The 19,921-nt window shown below is 43.0% G+C and overlaps 1 protein-coding gene across 1 annotated transcript in view; it reads right to left on the bottom strand.

The window, feature by feature from the left end:
• Positions 1 to 322: 322 nt before the first annotated feature.
• Positions 323 to 19,921, bottom strand: part of ALOX5 (arachidonate 5-lipoxygenase) — a 30,475-nt gene continuing 10,876 nt past the window's right edge. The window contains exons 4-14 of the mRNA XM_035330426.1: positions 19,357 to 19,479; positions 17,333 to 17,439; positions 14,094 to 14,266; positions 13,190 to 13,336; positions 12,889 to 13,092; positions 12,577 to 12,663; positions 12,003 to 12,181; positions 8,101 to 8,222; positions 5,088 to 5,188; positions 2,893 to 3,063; positions 323 to 1,636 (exon numbers count right to left, since the gene is read on the bottom strand). Coding sequence (XP_035186317.1) covers positions 1,457 to 1,636; positions 2,893 to 3,063; positions 5,088 to 5,188; positions 8,101 to 8,222; positions 12,003 to 12,181; positions 12,577 to 12,663; positions 12,889 to 13,092; positions 13,190 to 13,336; positions 14,094 to 14,266; positions 17,333 to 17,439; positions 19,357 to 19,479 — 1,594 coding nt within the window. The 3' untranslated portion in view covers positions 323 to 1,456. The remainder of the gene's footprint in view (positions 1,637 to 2,892; positions 3,064 to 5,087; positions 5,189 to 8,100; positions 8,223 to 12,002; positions 12,182 to 12,576; positions 12,664 to 12,888; positions 13,093 to 13,189; positions 13,337 to 14,093; positions 14,267 to 17,332; positions 17,440 to 19,356; positions 19,480 to 19,921) is intronic.

The following is a 19,921-nucleotide window of genomic DNA, read 5'->3' on the forward strand; positions in this document are numbered from 1 at the left end:
TCATCACTTCTTACGTGTTGTGGTAAAAGGAATATGTACTTCCTCAAGAAAAGGAAGTGGTCTCACCTTCCACATTTTTGCTGTAACTCTTCAGCTGGTGGGAGAAAAAGGGAATCAGACTACTGTAAAGAGCCTAAAATCATCTGTGAAACAGAAAGGAAATTCACTTCAGTAATACCCTTTTCTGAAACTCACACAAGAGACAGAAATAACTGCATTTCTTGAAGTGCAGAAGCTTCATTTCTCTACACCGCACATCATGCATATTCCTGCAAGATTTTCAAAATTTACAGCATTAGAAATTGAGCTAAGAAGTAAAAGCTAGATTTTCTTCAGTTTTGTTTTATTAGCATACGAGGCTTTCTTATATATTGAAAAAACACACTGCAGGCTTACGACACCAGTACAATGATTAATTTCTTTGAAAAATAAACGAAATAAAAAATGACTTTCTCAGGTGAAATAGATAATGATTACCTGGACTAATCCAAAGATTCCTCTTAGAAACTGTCACTTAAGCCTTCTCCCTATTTTTTATTATTATACATGTAGCCTTTTTTTCCCCCCACAAAAGAAACTATCCACAAAACCCAGCTGCCTCAGCAACAAAACAGAAATTGAGCATAAGCACTGTTCAGTCTGTACTCCTTATTGTGCTAAGCAAAATATTTGTCCATATGTATCAGTGACAAACTCTGCTGGCAGAGGCTGAAACAAACGATTCTAGTTTTATGTAGAAAATACATACGTCCATACAGGTAAAAAGTTTTCATCTCCTATGAATCAGGTTTTATAATTTCACATGAACTCAGTAAAAAAGTGATAAAAAAACCCTCAGCTATGTTATTAAAATGTCCTGCCTTCATCTTGATGGGGACATTCAAAATTGTAGTGAAAATATTTAACATTTACCTTTTAATCAGATTAAAAACCATACATAAACTTTGAAGTTTATGAAATTATGTAACCAGTGTCATCTATTAAAAATAGGATGGATTTTAAAAACATGACTTGCTTATTGCTCCTAATACTATTTTCATCGAGTAAGATGAGTGACATGAGAAATATGAAGACACTTATCTTCATTCAGTTTTTACCGTTACTGTTCAGTTCTCACATGTAATGTGGTGGTGCTCAGTTTGAAAGCAATTTCTGTGATTTCATTGTTTTGACTGGAAAAGGAAAACTAACAGAAACATGTTTCTAAACAGTACAAAAGTCTTGGAAAAATAAGCTTGTAATAAATTTGACCTAAGGAGCTGCCAACTAGCCTTTCAGTAAGATCAGTCATAATTAAACTTGTTTTGAAACCCAAAATATACTATGGGTCAGCTCCAATGTAGAGGGTATGCTTGTTGTATTACCCATTTTTAAAAGGTCACTGTGAGAAAGAAGCATATGTAACAGGAAGGCATAAGTTAGCTTTATGCTCCTCTGAGCTCTCTTGGCTATCTGCTCAAACGGCAACACTGTTGGGAATGCGATCTGGGGAAAGGTAGTAGTAAGGGAGCTTTTTGCTCTTGTTGCGCTCGGTGATGGTGCTGACGATATCATCCAGGTTCTTGCGGAATTTTGCCATAGCCTCTTTCACCGGCTTCTCCACAAAGTGTTCATCCGGGTACATGCCAAGAAACAGCTAATGGAAAAATACCAAGAAATCATGCTCTGAGATTTAAAAAACAAAAACAAGCAAAATACTGTTCTGTCTTAATGTTATCTCACCCAGTAGAACAAACACCCTAAGCTTCAGGAACACTACTGTTATGTACAATCAATATTAAACTAGCCTACATTAGCAGTTGACAGTGAAAGATGCTGTCCTGTATTCCCTCCCACCCTAGTTGCTGCTTCTCATCCCTGCATGTGCCTTTTTGCAGTGCTGGTACAAGTGCCTATTTGGAATCACCTCCACCTGCAAAGAGATGATCCACTTAAAAATTAGCACTTTTTCCAGGCTAGTGTTCAGCCAGACCAGCTTCCCAAGCCAGATCTCTGCAGAGCCACTCAAACATTTGTGCTGCCAAAGGAAGGAGCAGCACGGGAGGAGAATGAACAGCCAGGGATGAGAATGGATGACTGCTTCTTCTAGTGACAGTGGAAGTTTCTCCTGACTGCCCTTTGAAGTTCAACCTTACAGCTGCTTTCGTCAACTTGGATTTTAAAGGTGCACCAAATACCATGTTGCCAATGTTACTTGTTGGCATATTACCTGCTCAAGGTAACTATTTCCCATAAGACTACCCATACTACTAGCTTCTCATCTGAGATCTGCCTCACCCTTAGAGAGAAACTTCATTTGAAGTACCCTCTTGCCTGCATCTTCTGTCTAAGGACTTAAAAACATGATCTCCAGATACAGCCCTTGGGTGAGACAACCTACAATCCCATTTTACATGAGGGAAATGTCTGTAGACCATAGCTACAAAGCTTCCTATAGGCTTTTTTTTTTTTTTGCAGTCCACACCAGCCAGGCACAAGCCACAGCTCTATTGCACGTGGCACCGGGGCAGATTTTCCAAATGGACAGGACATGAAGGGATAAAGAGTGCCGCAGCTTCTCTACTAGCTCTACTGGGGCAAGAACTTGAGAAAACTCTCGTACCCCAGCAACTTTCTTCCTCCCACACCAGCATCCTTACTGGGTAACCCCATACCCGAGTTCAGAAACTTTCATCTTGGGTGAAACGCAGCTACAGAATAAAAATGACTTCTTGCTCAGAGCTGGTTTGTGTCTGGCAGAACAAGGGCAAGCCCACACATCTCCACATGCTCAATTCAAGCACAGAACCAGGAGCAGCATTACAATCTCATGCAGACACAGGGTCTTGCCATGGCCCCTGTGGTCTCACCTACATCCCCCTATATCCACCAGGAGAAGGGAGGTCGACTTACTTCATTGTCCTGGAACTGGCTCAAGGCCCAGACAGCTCCAAGATGCCAACAAGAACGTCCCCTGTCTGGCAGACTCTCCACAATCTGCTCAATGGTGACCGTTCCCTTTTGCGTTGGAGGAGGGCAGCGCATAGTTGGTGGGGCATTTGGAATCCAGGAACACCAGTCATACTGCACAAGGTCAGAGAGCACATTGAAAAGCTACAGTGGCTGGTAGCCATTTAGGAACATTGCAAAGAAAATGACAAGTCTTAGCCCTGGGGATTTTGTTTCTGTAATATGAGCCCTTCAAGAAAGAGAAGACGCTTAGTACTGTGGTAAAACAAGCCTGCATTTTTTGTTGTGCTTTGAGGAGATTTTTCTTTCCTCCAGTCATAATGCATCATTTTTAGATCCCCAGATTTGCTAATAATCCTTGTTATTGGGGTTGTGATTCCAGTGCCACATCTCTGAGCTTGTATGTGCACTTGGTGCTGGGGCACTGTCAAAGTCCCCCAGGGCTCTGGTTCCCTGACAGGCACCCACTCAAGGGTGAGACATGGCCACAAACCAGCATTTCCTTGCCAGGCAAGAGGGTCGGAGAGGCAGCTGATAGTGAATATCACAGAATCACAGAATTGTAGGGGTTGGAAGGGACCTCAGGAGATCATTGGGTCCAACCCCCAAAATATGGCATGCAGATGTGGACACACTGAGCACCAGACTAGGAACTCTGGGTCACTCCTGGGTTGCTTCAGTGTTGTGAAATGGTGGTGCCTCCTTTTATTTTGCCTGAGATATGACCCTGAGTTTTGCTGCCATCTGAGATGCTGCAGTTACCATTACCCTTTCTTTTCCAAGTAGTTTTTTCACTACTTTCATACCTATTCCCTGCCATGCTTGATGCTAAGTCCCATTTCATCTGTGGGCCACGTTTACACTGTTCTGTCTGTTCTCCACACTGCACAGCCTCTCTCCCTGTCATTTTTTCTCTCAAACCTCTACCCTGCCATTTTTTCCTAGGGCTGAAGACCCTTTTGCTGACAAGTTGAACAACCTCTGCATGCCAAACTCCCCCTCTCATTCTCTGAAGAGAGAATCTCATGTAACGATGGATTAGAAGCAAACAGTTGCAGAGTCCCCCAGTCATTGTTGTGGCACAGGAATAGCATGGGTTCATTCAACACCTGGCTCTAGACCTGCTCCAGGGGCTTCTGAGCTGTGGGAGAGGACAGGGGGGTCAGCATCGGAGAGTGATGTAGGATATGTTTGAGAAAAAGGGTCTCCCTGCTTATCTGAGAGATCATCTATGCCTGAAGCCAGAACATGTACCAATCTGTAACCACTCTGTGCAAAAGAGATTGACAAAGAGATTTGCTTCTGGCTGTGAAGTCTGTTTTCCAAAACACTTTGATGCTGGGAGAAACAGCATTTGAAAAGCAGACTGCCACTATAATTTCAGGGTGCATGTGTGTCAGTGAAGGGATAACACAGACTATCAATATATGACACATTAAACATCACAGAGAAATTGCCAGTTGGATCACAAACATGATAAATGAACAGCAATGCCCTATCCATGCATTGGGAATATTAATGTGTAGCTGGTTTTAAAAGCCTGACCATAAACGATCAAAGAAAGCCAAGATCCTCAGGGATATACTGCTTACAACTACTACTCATGGTAGTCACCCATGCATGCCCTCATGGCAAATGCAAAGCAAAGGCACTTAGCGTAACTCTTTGCATTTTGTTGCAGCGTGAACCACAGACTACCAGCACACATCCAGGCAGTTCAGGTGATGTCTGGAAGGTTTGGGGCTGTGATAGCAAGATCGTGCACCTGAACCCTTCAGCACTTCTGAAATGGATCTTAGCAACCTGTTTAAATGCTTTAAAAACAACAACAAAAAACTTGTTCCCCATAATAAAATATATAATAATATAGATATATAAATAAAATATAGAAATTACAGCCCCCAAACTTCAGCTTTGGTACCTACTTAGGACTCAAAATGAGTTTCTCAAAATAATTTCAAAAGCCTCCAAAACAATTGTTTCCACAGCCTTCACAGGGATATGCAGATGGCCCTGCAGTTATTTTGGCCAGAAAGTACAATGTAAAGCTGTTCATCTACTAAAAAACACTTCTCAGACCTTGCCCCAGTAGATGCATCTCCCAGACCAGAAAGAACAGTCTTCCCAGAAATTCCTACCTGACCAAAATTCACAGCTGCATGCTGGGCTGATGTGGTGAATATTATCACTGTGAGATATTCTGCTAGTTTCTCTCGTGTCTTGATCATCTTAGGAAACCCTGAATGACAGAGAAAAAGTAACTGAAGTAACCCAGCCATGAAATAATCCAGTTACCCAGTAGCAATCGGTTAGTCAAAGACATGAGTTAGAGGACCACGCAACAGTCACTGAAAAGCAGGGCATTCTCTTTCTGACTCTGCTATGGTTCTGCCACGTGTTCTAACAGGAGTTACTCAATGTCTCTGTGTCCTGGCTGTGCAGCCATAAAAACAGAGTGATCCTGCCTTACCTCATACAGGTTTGAGGCATCACTACTGCTTGCAAAACATGGGGCATTCCTTAAGGGAAAGGCAAAGTACAATTACATCTTTAGAATATATGGTATCCCCTGTCCTCTCACCCTACCTATCCTGCAGCAAGGAACCCAGAGAGTCCACAAGGCAGGGGCCTCAGATGCTCCCTTTTTCTTCCATCTGCAATGCAAGCAGGGAAAGTTCACGCCAAGGAGCAACTCTGGGTGTGCTTGTGTTTGTAAAAGTCCAGGGCTCAGCGACCACGCGTACTGTGAGAATGAGTGCAGGGAGAGCTTATTTGCTGAAAAGGGAAGTGAGCAAGTGAGAACTTCTGAAATAGAAACAGCAGAATGAGGAACAGAAATAATTGCATCAAGGTGTCTTTGAGAGAGGAATAATCAAACAGAGGTATATAAAAAGGAAGAAAGGAATGGTCAGGGTGTGCTGGTTTCTCACTCCCCCCCCCCCCTCAGATGAGGGGGGGAAGAAGTAAAGGAAAGAACAACTCACAGGTTGAGATAAGGATAGTTTAATTAAAGGGAAAAATAGTTATTAAGGAAACATTATTATTAATTAAACAATTTAACTAAAGGGAAAAAAGGAAAAGGGGAAGAGGGAGGGGGAAAGGGAAAATAACAATCAGAACAAGTAAAGGCTATGTGGAAGTGCAAAGGAAAGAAATTACTCTCTACTTCCCACAAACGAGCGATGCTTGACCACGTCCTTGAAGCAGGGCCTCAACGCACGTAGCCGGTGTTCGGGAGGAGGACAGACGTTTTCGCAACAAGAGCCCCCCCCCCCCCCCCCCTTCCTTTTTTCACCTTTTATTGCTGAGTGTGACATCATATGGTATGGAATATCCCTTTGGTTGGTTTAGGTCAGCTGCCCTGCTGATGTTTCTTTCTCACTTTTTTTTTTTTGCCCTCCCCCTAGAAGCATTAGAGAGAGTCCTGATGCTGTGCCAGCACTGCTCAGCAGCAGACACAACACCAGTGTGATACCACTGCTGTTCTAGCTACAAGTGTAGAGCGCAGCACTGTATGGGCTGCTGCAGGGAAAATTAACATCCCAGCCAGACCCAGTACACAGGGACAAGGGAAATATTTTGTAACCCAAGCCTGTGTCTCTCTTGTCCTCATTACACCATGGTCCTGTGTTCCTCTCCCTGTCCCAGTCCACCATGACCACAGGCCCCAGGATACCTAGAATGCTGACAGCATCCTGGGATGAGCTGCCTCTGCCCACCCTGCCTGTGCCAGCTGCTGCCACATCTCCACCATGAACCAGATGCAGATGTGAGCTCAACCTGACAGGGACATAACTCTGGCCAGCCACCAAATTCAAAGAGGAGAGGATGTACCATCGCTTCTTTCACCCTCCTATCCTCAGCACACTGTGCTCATCTTCCAAAGGGGCTCAGCATGCTCCCAGTCAGAGCAGTCTGATCACCTAGCATGAGTGGAGACTGGAGAGGGAGCCTAGGGTTCAACAGCACCCCCCATTTATGCCTGTCCTGTTCTTTACAAACCCAGACAGGTTACCCTGCTCTCTCTGACCCAACTCTTTGGGTGGCAGCAGCACAGACAAGTGATAGTTGCAGGTCTGGAAATTTTCCTACCTATAGTGGCAGTTATGCCACCAATGGTGCTTGTGCTGACCCACTCCAGCTGTAGCCCTGGACAGGCTTGCTACTTGTCCCCTGCCAAGATGTTAATGTCAAGCATAAGGTTCCTACAAGCAGGCTATTTTTAAGCCCTAAGAGACGGCTAGATAAATTAAAATGATAATAACTAGGTATCCTCCAATCCTTTGCTTGTCCAGGCATGTAGGCTTCAGGATGTTGTTAAAATGAGTGGGAACACCACAGTTTTGCTTGGAGTTCTCTCATATAAATATAGGTGCATGTAATGCCAAAGCAATCTGACACAGATCACCTGCCAAAAGGTGATTCCAGATTTAAATCAGTCAGGATAGTATGAAAAATCCCCACCCATATGTATTAGCTCCTGAAGACCCTCTTGGACAAAATATGTGGGTGGAAGAAAATAAGATGTTTATGAAAAAGCTGGAGAGCATTAAATTATGTGGAATAACAGAGCCATGTTAGAGGTGAGAGCTCCTACAGTCAAGTAATGGTTTGCAAGAAACGAGAGGCAGCAAGAGGAGACAGAACAAAGGAAAACACTTCTAACGAATTATGAGTACCTTCTCTTGAAGGGAGTAGAATAGCTTGATCATGACTAGTATGCTAAACAAATGTGAAGTGCAGCATGACAGTTCTGGGGAGGTTCTTACTTGTCATTTGATGCAAGCTTTGGAGGGCAGGATTGAAGGGGGTGTCACTGCTTCTTGGGATTTGTATCACAATCTGGTGGTGCCAACAACACATAAAGACAGCCCCTCCCCTGACAAGCTTACAGCCTCAGAGAAGATCTAAGTTCCAGTCCCCCAGGTAAAGAGAAATTACATGAGTTCCCAAGCTTATAGTGAGAATCCGTGGAAGAGGAAAGAGTAGTCTCCTGGGGGAGGGAAGGAGGGCATGATCCAGGGTCTCACCCATAAAACTGCAAGTCTTTAGGCCAAGGGAAAGGCCCTCCAACAGTTCAAGACATGCTGTGTACACAGCCTTGCTGTCACTAGGGACCTGACAAGCTGCAGACCTGACCAGGTACTTTACCTGCAGCCTTGACGCCCCTCATCCCGTACATGTAAATGTCCTTGACGAAGGCCTGGAGTTCCACATCCTCACACACCACCTCGTCAGTCTCATAGTAGATGTGAATCACATCCTCTGCAAAACTGCGGACAGAGGAACAAATGAACAAGATGAAACGAAAAGCGGAAAGAAAGCCTGCCACTCCCAAAGGCCTTCTGCTGAGCTTGCAGAGATGACAGACACTGCATGAGGAAGAAGGGAGGGAAGAGCGGGACTCAACATGCTCCCAAGAGTGGTGGGAGTGCCATCATTTCTAATTGCATCATCACTCCTGCTCCACCAGAAAGACTCTAGACTACACCCCATGTCTCTTACTTGAGCTTTGTTCCTGCCCAGACCTCTTCCTCACATCCATATCCTTCACTTATCAGACAGCCCTGTGCATCGTATATGTAGCTCTTGCACTGCGAGCGGGGGTTTCCCAAACTGTGATAGGGGCACTGTCCCCTCTACATGGGACACTCCAAGGCTGCTCCTGAGTACCGTTCAGACAGCTTATCTCATCTCCTACCACATTACTTCTCACAAAACCCAGGTGGCACACTCTGAAGTGGGGGTGGCCCAGGATACTACTGCTGGGGACAGAACATAGAGCTTCTTCCCATGCCCACAGCACACAGCAGACTCACTGTTCAGTTCCTCTTCTCACAATCCCTCCCTCTATACAGCCTGCCCAGGCTAACTCACCTCAGGAAGAAAAGCTCCAAAAACACTAAGATAACAGAAATGGTTCTGGAAGCAGTGAAAATAGAAAAGCCCGATTTCCTGCAGATGTGCATCTTATGATTAACTGAGCTGTGCTGAGAAATTCTGTTAGCTCTGCAGGTACCTATAATCTCTTTCTAAATATTTTGACAACAACCCATAGGGTGAAACATTTGACTACAGAAGCTTACTGACAGGATTAAGAACTGTTATCCAATCCAGACTTCTCTAATAAGCCATCACTTTATAGCAATTTGGAGACCTTCACAAATCTGGATGTGGTTTCTGTTAGCCAACCAAATCAAAAATTGTTATGGAGGCAGACAGACAAGGAACTACACAAACAGTAAGGATTTTAGTAATTTTTGCTTCCATTGGAAACTATATAAAAAGAAAAATCCTGCAACATGCAGAGATAAAGCTGCCCTGCCTCTGCCTCCGTCACCTGGCACCTGTGCCAAATGCATACAGAAGGTAATCCTTCTCTTACACAGCAGCAACATTTTAGCCTTCCTTCCATGCATACACAAATGGAGCGTAGATAAGGTCTTTGGGATGGAATATTTTTGCCAAGATCTGCAGTTAGATCAGAAAAAAAAAAAAGCTAACTATCAGAGGTTTAAAGTTTTGCTGCGTGACCCTCAGTGTTTCTAGAGGGACACACTTACCAGTTTTCTTAAGCCTAAGCCACCTATCTCCTATGAAGCGATGGTGGATACAGAAGTTATTTCATCAAAAGAGTGGAGACTGACAACAATTCGGTGTCTTCAGGGGTATCACACACTCTAAAGGGCACTGCTCATGCAGATTTGTGGTGACTAGATGCATGACCGTGGGTCTGGACATCATGCACTCGAAAGGGCACTACTCACACCATTTATAAACCAAATACTTATGAAGAATCTCTCAATCACGTCTGAGGCAGAGTAATACCTTCCTCCAGCTAAGTTAACACGTACAAACAAACTAAACTGAGCTAAGCACTATCTGGTATTTGAAAAGGCATCATATCTCAGTTAGCACAAGAAAACACAGGAAAGAGAAGAGGGGCAGGAATAAACACACAGGCAGGGAAACTACATCAAGAAAACAACCACAGAAAAGTAATAATTTCCTTTTCTCTCAAATGGGCACTTAACAATTGCAGGAAATATCGCAAGATAACACCTTGCCAAGATACAGAAAAAGCACATGAGGCAAAGATATAACCAACACTCTACTTCGTGTACACAAGTGATCTGATTTTTACTGAATATCCTTTCCAAAGGCCACTGGATCAGAAACAGCTGCAGACTTAGCAAGCAACATATATGGTGCAAAAATACATTGTTTGTTAAATGAAATGCCATTGGAGAATAGCTTAAAAAAAAAAAAAAAAAGCAGTCCATTCTGATTCAGGATTTCAGTTCCAAAAAGGAGCTATGTTTGTATGGCAGCCTTGCAGGACCTCTCCAGACTCAGAATTGTTGCACGTCCTGGCAAAACCTGGGTCTTGCAATTTTAAGGCATTTTAAGAAAGTTGTTCAAATTGGTTAATGGATAGTTTACAGGGTTTCAAAACACAACTCTCTCATGCAAGCCACACTTACATTTCCGCTTCCACAAGAACCCTGATGAGCTCATGTGGGTAGCTCAGACAGACCACTGGGTTTTTTCCTGGCTTGTGCATAGCTAAAAAAATACTAGTTAAATTCCCTTTGCAAGGCAAAACTCCAACTCACTAATCCCTGTTAAATCCTATAGAATTCCTATTTCAGGGCTTCTGAAATACGGAATTCAAGAAAACAGGGCTGAAAAGAGCAGGAATAAAAAGTCTTTCAAGCGTGTGTGCTTCATTATTTATTTTTTCTTCAGATGAGATGCAAGCTACAGGTATGGCTGTCAGACTCCAGCACAGTACAAGCTCAAAATTAGGCAGAAGACAGACAGTACTTTGTAGGTAAGAGACTGTTTGTCAGTTGCTCAGCTGTGCCTCACAAAAGTAAATCTGAGAGAAGCAGCAAACACTGAATAGGAAACCCAGCAGGAGCTGTGAACTAGTAAGTGTTTTTCAAGATGGGTTCACAACACCCAATGTTATGTCATTTATTCCCTGCCCTGTGGCAGGATCATTTTTACCTACACCACTCCTCAAGTTATTTATTTAAAATGGTATTGGAATGCCCCCACATTTGAGGACCTCACAGGCTCTTCTGATGAGCTCTTCCAGTGCTTCTCTCTATCAAACAGTAATTTGTCCAAGGTCTAGCCAATATTTTCTTTGTTGTAATTTTAGCCTTTAATTTCTTTTCCACTACAGACACGGGGAAAAAATATTTCTAGAAAAATTTAACCCTTCTGAATAGTCCTCCCTCAATCTTCCCTCCTCTAGCCTTAAACAATGATAACTCTTTGAATTTCTCATTTTTCCCCTCCAGACTCTGTACCATCAGCCCCAAACTTTCCAAAACCACACTGTTCACTTTGTGGTTTGGTCTTGTTGCTGCCACGCCACTGCTACTGTTTGACATACTGCTGTTTTTGCCTCTCTACTTCCTCGGGGGACAGACGTCTGTCTGTGAGGGAAGGCACACTGTGTTTGTGGGTCCTCCCAGCTCTCCTATGGCAGGATTGAGCCAACACCCGCTTTTCCAACCACGCACAGTTCCTGATGACCAAATTCAGTGCAGAGTGGTGGTACCAGCAGGTCACTCAAGAACAGAACAAGGAGAGATGGTGATAGCCTTTGGCCTGTGAGGTTGTATGTGAGCAGTGGCAGTGTGGGCACTGATATGTTAATGACTCTGTAGGACACATGAAAGGACAAACTGGTGTTTCCTAGCAAAGGTCTATACCTGAGGAAGCAAAATCTGAAGGAAAGAACCACCACAGACAAGTTACAATCCACATTTACAGCAGACACATTAGATGCTTGGCATTACACATCTATTCCAAAGAGAATACTCAAACCAAATGCACCAGAGAGTAGCACAAGGCAGCAACTCGTATGACCTACTGATCTCCTGTTGCACCTTTAATGCCCAGTGTAGGCATTACCAAGACATGCTGGTGCCACATTTACAAGGCTGTGATGAAGAGCAAAGCGTGCAGAGAGAAAATGGAGTTGTCCCTGTGGGACAGTGACTTCCTTGGCTCTTTCCAGAACCACAGTCTCTTACCTCTTTATAGCCTCCCAGACTTTAATGCCATCATCCCGGTAATAGTAGTAGGGGATATCCTCCTTGCTGTCCATCCCTTTAGCTTTGATCTCCTCAGGGAAGCAAAGTGAGCTGTAAGTCAGATCCTTCATTGCTTTCTGAACCATTTGGACATGTCCTCCCCCACCTGTAGCATTTGCCTGCAGGAAGAATGGCAAGACATGAACAGTAGTAGATAGATAATGTTTTCTTCATGATGAGACTGGCTTTCCAAATCCCCAGGAGATGGCAATTAACACGTTGGTGAATCTGTTTTTACCAGCAGAAAAGCACATCTCCACACACACAAAAAAAAGTACCAAACTGGTCCAGGTTTGGACATTCAGATTTCACACAGTTCTGAACTGGTGGCTTTGAGGTGAAAGATACCATCTTTAGCACAACAGGAAATTAATTCACCATCTCTGTGTCTCAGATGATGCTGGTTATGTTTCCCTTTTAGTAGAAAGGTCAAACACAGTATGCGATGGGTAAAGAGTTAAAACACATAGGGAACCATGAAGAGTAATGAAAATATGCAAAGGGGATTACTTACCTTGTCAAAAAGGCCACATTCACAAATAAGCTGTTCTCGGGCTTTGGTATTGATGGCTATTGTGAACCGCATGTGTGGCACCAAGAGCTGTGAAATAGGATGAACAATGAAAGGCAAATTCTCTGACTGAATTTAACAGCAACCATGTACAGAGTTTGATGTCCTGGATGACAGCAGCTAGCTGTACACTGCCTTGCAAGGCAGACAGTTGAACCATCTCAACTGAGCAATTACCAGGACTTGCTTTTAGTTTGTCAGGGATAATGTCAAAACCTCCCTGACCTCCACATATCCCCTCATGCAAGAACCAACCTTGAAGAGGGGATGCACAGCAGGCAGCTGCCGGAACATAGCTATGCTGAACACCTCTGAGACTAAATGTGTCCGTAACAGATGGGTCACTGTCTGGTGGATGTGGAAATCAGATGAGCGAACCCAAATTTTGGCCAGCAGCCAGTCATATGTGGCATCTGAAGGAAGGAATATGGGATTTTCTGGCCCAGGCTTTTGACCAAGCTGAAAGACATGAAAAGAATGCAAAACCCAAGTCATTCACATTTAAGATGAGAAAATAAGAAGTGTGCTCCTTTAAAGACCCTGAGAGCAAGCCCACCTGGATTGCAATGGGTACAATTTTATTCTCCAGATTCTTGTACAGCAAACAAATGGGTGCAGCCAAGTACTGTATTGTGCATGGGTCTGTTTTATTGGCATCCACACCATCCAGCAGTTCGTAGTCCACAATGAAAATGTTTCCTTGCTAGAAAAAAAAAGATAATAAAAGCTTGATGTGTTTTAAGAGACATGGCCAAGAGGAAAGAGCACAGCAGAGTGTTCCTGGTGGGAAGGACAGAAAAAGGGCAGGGCAGCAGCTGGAAGGCAGCTGAGAGAGGAAAAAGGAAAGAGACAGCACACAGGGAGGATAAGAAAGAAAAGCAGAAAGGCACAAGCGGCAAGGCTCAGAACAAGAGCTGGGAAGTCTTGGCCAGACACTGGCCTGTGCCCTGCAGTTACGAGTGGCTGCAGGCCCACCCTTGCTCATGGTGGCCCAGGGGTGATGGTCGCCACTGGCACAGCAAGCACCTTTACACAGACTACCTGATTTGTGTCTACTGAGCCTGACAGCAAACCTTTCAGCAAAGAGTGGCTATATATTTGGCATTCATGCAGTGACACTAAGGCACAAACAAGATTTGTGCTGTATCATCCCCCATGCTGATTGTACAGACAAAAGGAAGGCACCATCCCTGCCAACCCTTCTTCAGAATGTTAGTTCAGCTCTGCAGGTGACAGAGGTTAAGATGATTCTAGGGAAGGGTAGGACATTTTTTCCCTCTGAAGCTCCCTAACCTTTTAGACAAAGCCACTGAAAAGGACCCTTCACCTCCCGATGACACCTCTGCAACCTGGCCTGCAGCTGAAGAGAGGAGATGTAGCTGAAAGCAGCTAGAACAGGGTTGGGATATTAGAGAACATGAGAAGGAGCAGATGGAGTCCAACCTCACTTGGAGCCTCACCTTTACTTCCTCCTCCAGGGTCAGGTTCCTCTCCAGGCTGCATTCTACCATATCCATAGTCACTGGCAACTTCTTGGGTATCTCTGTGCATCTCCGGATCAGCACAGGATTGCACCCATTCAGGAACTGGTAGCCAAACATAAAATCTTCCTTCCAGTGCTGCATCACATATTCTAAAGGAAAATGAGTCTGCAGCATTAATATCAGTGCATTTTGGATTTCTCCCTTCCTCCCCACCGTTTGTTATACTCCACTGCAACTTTGACTAAAGAAAGTTGCAAGAAAGGAATTCCAAAAGTGGATTTTTTTTAAAAAAAAAAAAATCACTTAAATGGATAATGCAATCTTTGCTTTTCTCTTTGAGAAGAACAAAATCGATAATAATTCGTTCCTTCATATACAGTAGCTATGAAAAGTAAAACATTCCATTCCAAGGAAAAATATTCTCTCCATCTGCAGACCACCTTATCAGGTCTTCCACAGCATTTTTAAATCTCACTCTTCAAATTCTCAGGGTATGCTGTACAGACAGATAAGCCCCAAAATGACAGCTCTGGCAGGGGAAGGGAAATATTCAACATAGGAAGGGAAAGAACAGCAGCGGATGGAGCAGTTCACTTGGCCAGAGCTGGGTAAAGGCTTCCTAGGGAAGGGTTAGGTTTCTCACAAAGGCTACTCATTGGCTGTTTTAATGTGTTGTGTTTATTTTTCCCTGATTATTTTTCAATTGTTAATATAAACCTAGATTAACAACTCTGAATAAAATGGTAGTTTTAGGTACTCCATCTTCTTACTATTACATATGCAGCAATACTTCATATTTCTAAACTTGCAGTTCTCAGTTTCCTAATATTATATTGCCACTTCAGCCTACAACTTCAAAGTCAGAAAAAACATGATTATTATAAGAAGTTCCATCAGTATCTTCAAGGGAAAAACAAACAACTTAACCAAGTAACATTCCCCACTATGGCCTATTTTCAGAAAAAAAAATAATTTCTCGTTCAAAAAAAAAATTCAAAAAGATTCAGAAAAACTTTTTCTGAACTCAATTTGTTTTTCCAGGAAAGGTGAAAGGATGAAAAAGAGAGGCCTGGAGGAATGCAGTAATAACTTTAAAAAAAAAAAATCTCACTTTTTTTTTCTTAACAGAGGAGGAAAAGTTGAGTTTACTTAAAGTTCATATTTACATCATCTCTGTCAACTGCACAGTGAGTTTGGAGCTGTATCTGAAGTCTATAGAGAGTAAAAAATGACTCATCTCCTTGGACAGAAACTGCATGACTGAAAAAGGTCTTGAACCTGTTTCTGCTGGGGTAGGGCTTGCAAATAATCAGATTTGGTTACACAAATATAATTGAGACTGATTCTTAAAAATTTTAAACTTGCAGAATTGGAGTATTCCTCATGGACTTAGAAGTATTATCAATTAAATTAAGTGTAAATTATATCTAAGTCTTGTGTTAAAAGTACTTTAGGAAGCAATCTTATTAAATGTAACAAATTGCTGTAATTAGCTTTTAATAGCTCTGGACTCCTTGTGTGCTTTATTTTATACCTGAGACCATAGTAATTCCTCCTATTTTTGTTAACTGGTCCTTAGCCAGCCTGAAGAGAGGAAATACTTCAGAGCAGGAGGGAAAAGTATGTTCTTTTGCAGAGTCAGAACAGGCCGTTTACGTACACTTGAGGAGCCACACAGTAACTACTGACTAGTATCTGTGTATCTATCATATACAGTAACACAGTAAAATAAAACCAAGTAATATAACCACCAGCCATAGTATCAGGTTGGGTTTGGCTCACAAATCAAAGGCTTCCCAGCCCTGCTTTACAGAAGTGATACCATCAGCCCATTCTGTCTGCAATACTTTTACTCAGCTTTCAAATAACTAAGATTTCATAGTGAGAAAGATTAAAGAAAAGAAGAATACTCCAGAAACCAAATAAGCATGAATACAAAAGTGAAACTCAGGCTCTTACAGTGTTATTTTTTTTTTCTAGTAAGAAGACGCGAGCATGAAATGGTAAATGCAGTGCCACATTTAATGCAGTATGCACCAGTAATTCTGACACGTTTTTGAAAAGAGATAACATTTTGGGTAGATGCCGCAAGCCTTTTTAAGCACTAACTTGCACTAATTTCCAGTAAGAATTATGGTTCCTCTGGTTGTGGTCTGATGGCCTATTTTGTCTGCATCAGAACCAGGTAAAGAAGCTACAGCTCTCAGGTCATTCTCAGCTCTGTGCAACCTCTCCCCTGAACTGCTGGACTGATGGCATGCATTTTTGTGCTTGAAACAAGTTCTCTCAAGACGACCCCTGTTAGGAACAACTTACCACCAAAAGCATTTGAGTTGCACCTTACAATTGGTGCAGATGGCCCACGGGATCTGACAGAGGGGAGCTACAGCAGAACCGAGGCAGTGGTAACCTCCCCATGTTGGAACTGGAATGAGGAGCCAGGAGCTTTAGCAGAAGCATAACCAGGACCAGGCACATGGCTGGGATGTTAGGCAACAGACTTTAATTTGGACTATGCAAGAGGCCAGAGGGCTAATCCTATGACTAAATTTTAGTTAAGAACATTTCCAAACAGAGCTCTTGGCAGATTTTTCGTGTGTTTAGATGGCTGAAGTGGGAGATAAGTGAGCAAACTTTCAAAAAGGCCTTAATAGTTAATATGCTCTGAAAACCCCACTGAACAATCTTCAGGTTTAAAAACACGTTTGAAAATCTGTTCAGTGGGACTCGCACATATCTGAAAAATAGGTTTCTAAAAGCCAAAAGAGACTATGATGCCCAACTGTCTTGATCTCCAGTATAACTCAGGACAGAGAGTATCACTGAGCAATCCCCAGCAGTTTTAGCTTGTATGACAACGTAAGTTAGAGAAGTTGTGGATGCCCCATCCCTGGAAGTGTTCAAGGCCAGGTTGGACAGGGCTTTGGGCAACCTGATCTAGTGGGAGGTGTCTCTGCCCATGGCAGGGGGGAGTTGAAACTGGATGACCTTTAAAGGTCCCTTCCAAACCAAACAGTTCCGTGATTCTATGGTAACTTCATCTTTTGGTCTTGCAGGCTGTTACTGTGATCAGCAGTCAACATTAGAGGCTGTTTACGATAAATAATGTGAGGGCAGAAGTGTAGATCAGCCACTTCCATCCTAATCAGATATATACATGAACAACAAATTAGTCATTTGACAACACAAACGCAAGCAAATGCTGATAAACCCACCAGAGATCGTGTTGCTGATTCTTACAAAGATCTTCTCAAAATCCGCGAAGTCACTCCAGGAGGACTGGAACATGTGCATAAACCGGTTGATATAAAGATTCTCCATTCTAAAAACAAAACAAAGTCCTTAACTGTTACATAAATGCTAAACTTGTTGTTATTAAATAGAAAGGACTCATTTTGATTAGATGACAGGGGATATAGAATAAGGTTGGCTTTCCACTAACACTTCAAATGTGAAAAGAAAAGCAAATTTACTGCACAATGATGAGTGGGGAAGGTAACAGAGCAAAGGAAGACCACAGTGTCACAGGAAATCCTCCCAAACTGAAGTTGAGGGATGAACAATTTGAGAAGTCTAGACTTATAAACAGAACACTAAGACTGAGGAACATTTAAATGAACTGCATTAGAAATGGCCGAAGAGAGCAAAAAGCCTGGGTGAGGGTTTCTGCTTGCTGATAGAGTAGGTCACATAAGCACCTGAAGTCTTCAGGATTATCCCCACTTACACATGATTAATCCTGCAAATCTAAGGAATTATACACTGCCAACAGCATCTGAAGATCCAACCCTGCAACAGACAAAGGAATCTCCCAGCTATATTTCCTTCTTCCTAAGTTCAGTTTTGCATGTCCCAAGAAACAGAACTTTCCCTCCTCTCTTCCACTACTTTCCAGTCCCATATAACTCTCAAAATTCTCACATTTTTCCTTAAGCTTGTACCCTGTCCACTGTTACACTGTGCCTGCCCTTGGCTTTTCAAACCCCTCAGGTGTCTTCCTTCCTCCTGCATCCAACCTAAAGGAAAACCCCGTGCCTTCAGTTGTGCAGATAGCTATCCTAAGCCCCCAGAGCACAACTAAGTATCTAGATAGGAGCTATCAAACTAATTCCCCAGAGCTTTTCAGTCTACCCACCCAAAAATGTAAGCGTGGACTTTCAACCAAACATGCCAGGCAAGAACATTGCTGTTCCTTGGGAAAATGTCTTCTGTGTAACACCAGTTCTCCAGAATGGCTGGCTATCTAAAATAATGCTTGTTTCCTATTTCAGAGTGATGCGTTCTTACAGCCAAAGACAACAACAACAACAGTCCCTGCACTCTGCAAAACGTTTTGCAAGTTTTACTTGGCTGTGAGTCAGGATCTCTGACAATATGTTGCTGACTGGTAGGAAAGGATGGCTAGATGGGCTGTTAAGCTCCCTATTTCTCTTATTGACCTATGCTTATCACCTGGGAGGCACATCTTTCCAAAATATTATCAGAAACACAGATGTAGAAATTGTGGGTGATCTTAGAGCAGCCTGGTCCCATCTCAGACTACCTCACCATTTGAAACAGCAGGATGTGTTTTGGCCTTGTGAGACAGCTCCAAAGTGGACTCACAGACCAAAGGGCTCCTATTTTCCTCATTAACCTTGTATTATTTCAAAGAGCTCAGTGGGATTTTTCAGGTTCACCCAACAGCGCGGATTGTTTTTTCAATGACATGAGAAGTGCAAGTGGGTGGGCAGTGACTTTGTTGCCACAGGAACAACACACTCTGATGTGGCTACCCACACCTTAAGTGAGGAGCTGCTGGGAACAGCTTTTCTTCAGCAGGGTGTCAAGGACACCCTGATACCATCTTTTGGTATCTGACTGAAAGACCTCATTTTCCCAAATAGCCAGAGGAGAGAATATCTTCAGCGGGTGACACTGAGCACTAAGTCAGATGCCTAAGGTAGCACATGACAATAATCCTCCTTCCTGCACCTTTCACCAGAGCCTTTCCTCCTCTTGTCTACAGCCAAAACAGTCTAGCAAGGATGAAGAGGCATAGCTGGTTCCAAATGTGAAAAGCTTAAAATATTGATTTATAACAAGACATTTTTTCCCTTCATTTTTTTTTCCTTCTTTGTTTGACTGCAGGTCCAGCTGGGAGAAAAGAATCCAATTTTGAGATTCAATGAAACCTAAAAGGTGAACACATCCTTATCCTGCACAAAAAAAGTTTTTGCAAAATTCCACAAACACTTACGCTTTAGAGTAGTTCAGGACAAAGTCAATTCCCTTCTCATTGTCAAACTGGATGTCACGGGGCAGTTCACTGTGAGAATGGGCATCAATGCTCAGTGGAAAGCCAGGATGCCACTCCTTCCAGCTGAGAAAACAAGAGAGATTGGATTAACTACATAACCTTACCAGCACAAGAGCTGTATCATTCATTCTCCTGCACTGCTTCTGTGACTCATCCATAAAGAAAACATCCAGCAGACTCATTTGGGACAAAAATAGCGACTTACACTACATTAACACCTACCAGTAACCTGCAGAAACCTGAAGTACAATAGAAGCCACCTACTTGTCCACCTACCTTCACAAGACCTGAATTATCTTATTATCTGTGATATTTCCAAACACCCGTCATATTTGGTTGAAATTGGCAGTAGCTACAAATTTATTAGGAGGGGAGAGCACAGAAAGAAAGAAAGCTGTATAATGCACACTGTTTGATCACATTAGCCTAATTCTTGGTGCTACAGTTTTGCAGAACTGAAATACAGCTGGAACAGGGTGAGATGAATAACCTGAGATTTGGAGTA

Source organism: Oxyura jamaicensis, chromosome 6, assembly GCF_011077185.1.
Source record: "Oxyura jamaicensis isolate SHBP4307 breed ruddy duck chromosome 6, BPBGC_Ojam_1.0, whole genome shotgun sequence".
Classification (NCBI taxonomy): domain Eukaryota; kingdom Metazoa; phylum Chordata; class Aves; order Anseriformes; family Anatidae; genus Oxyura; species Oxyura jamaicensis.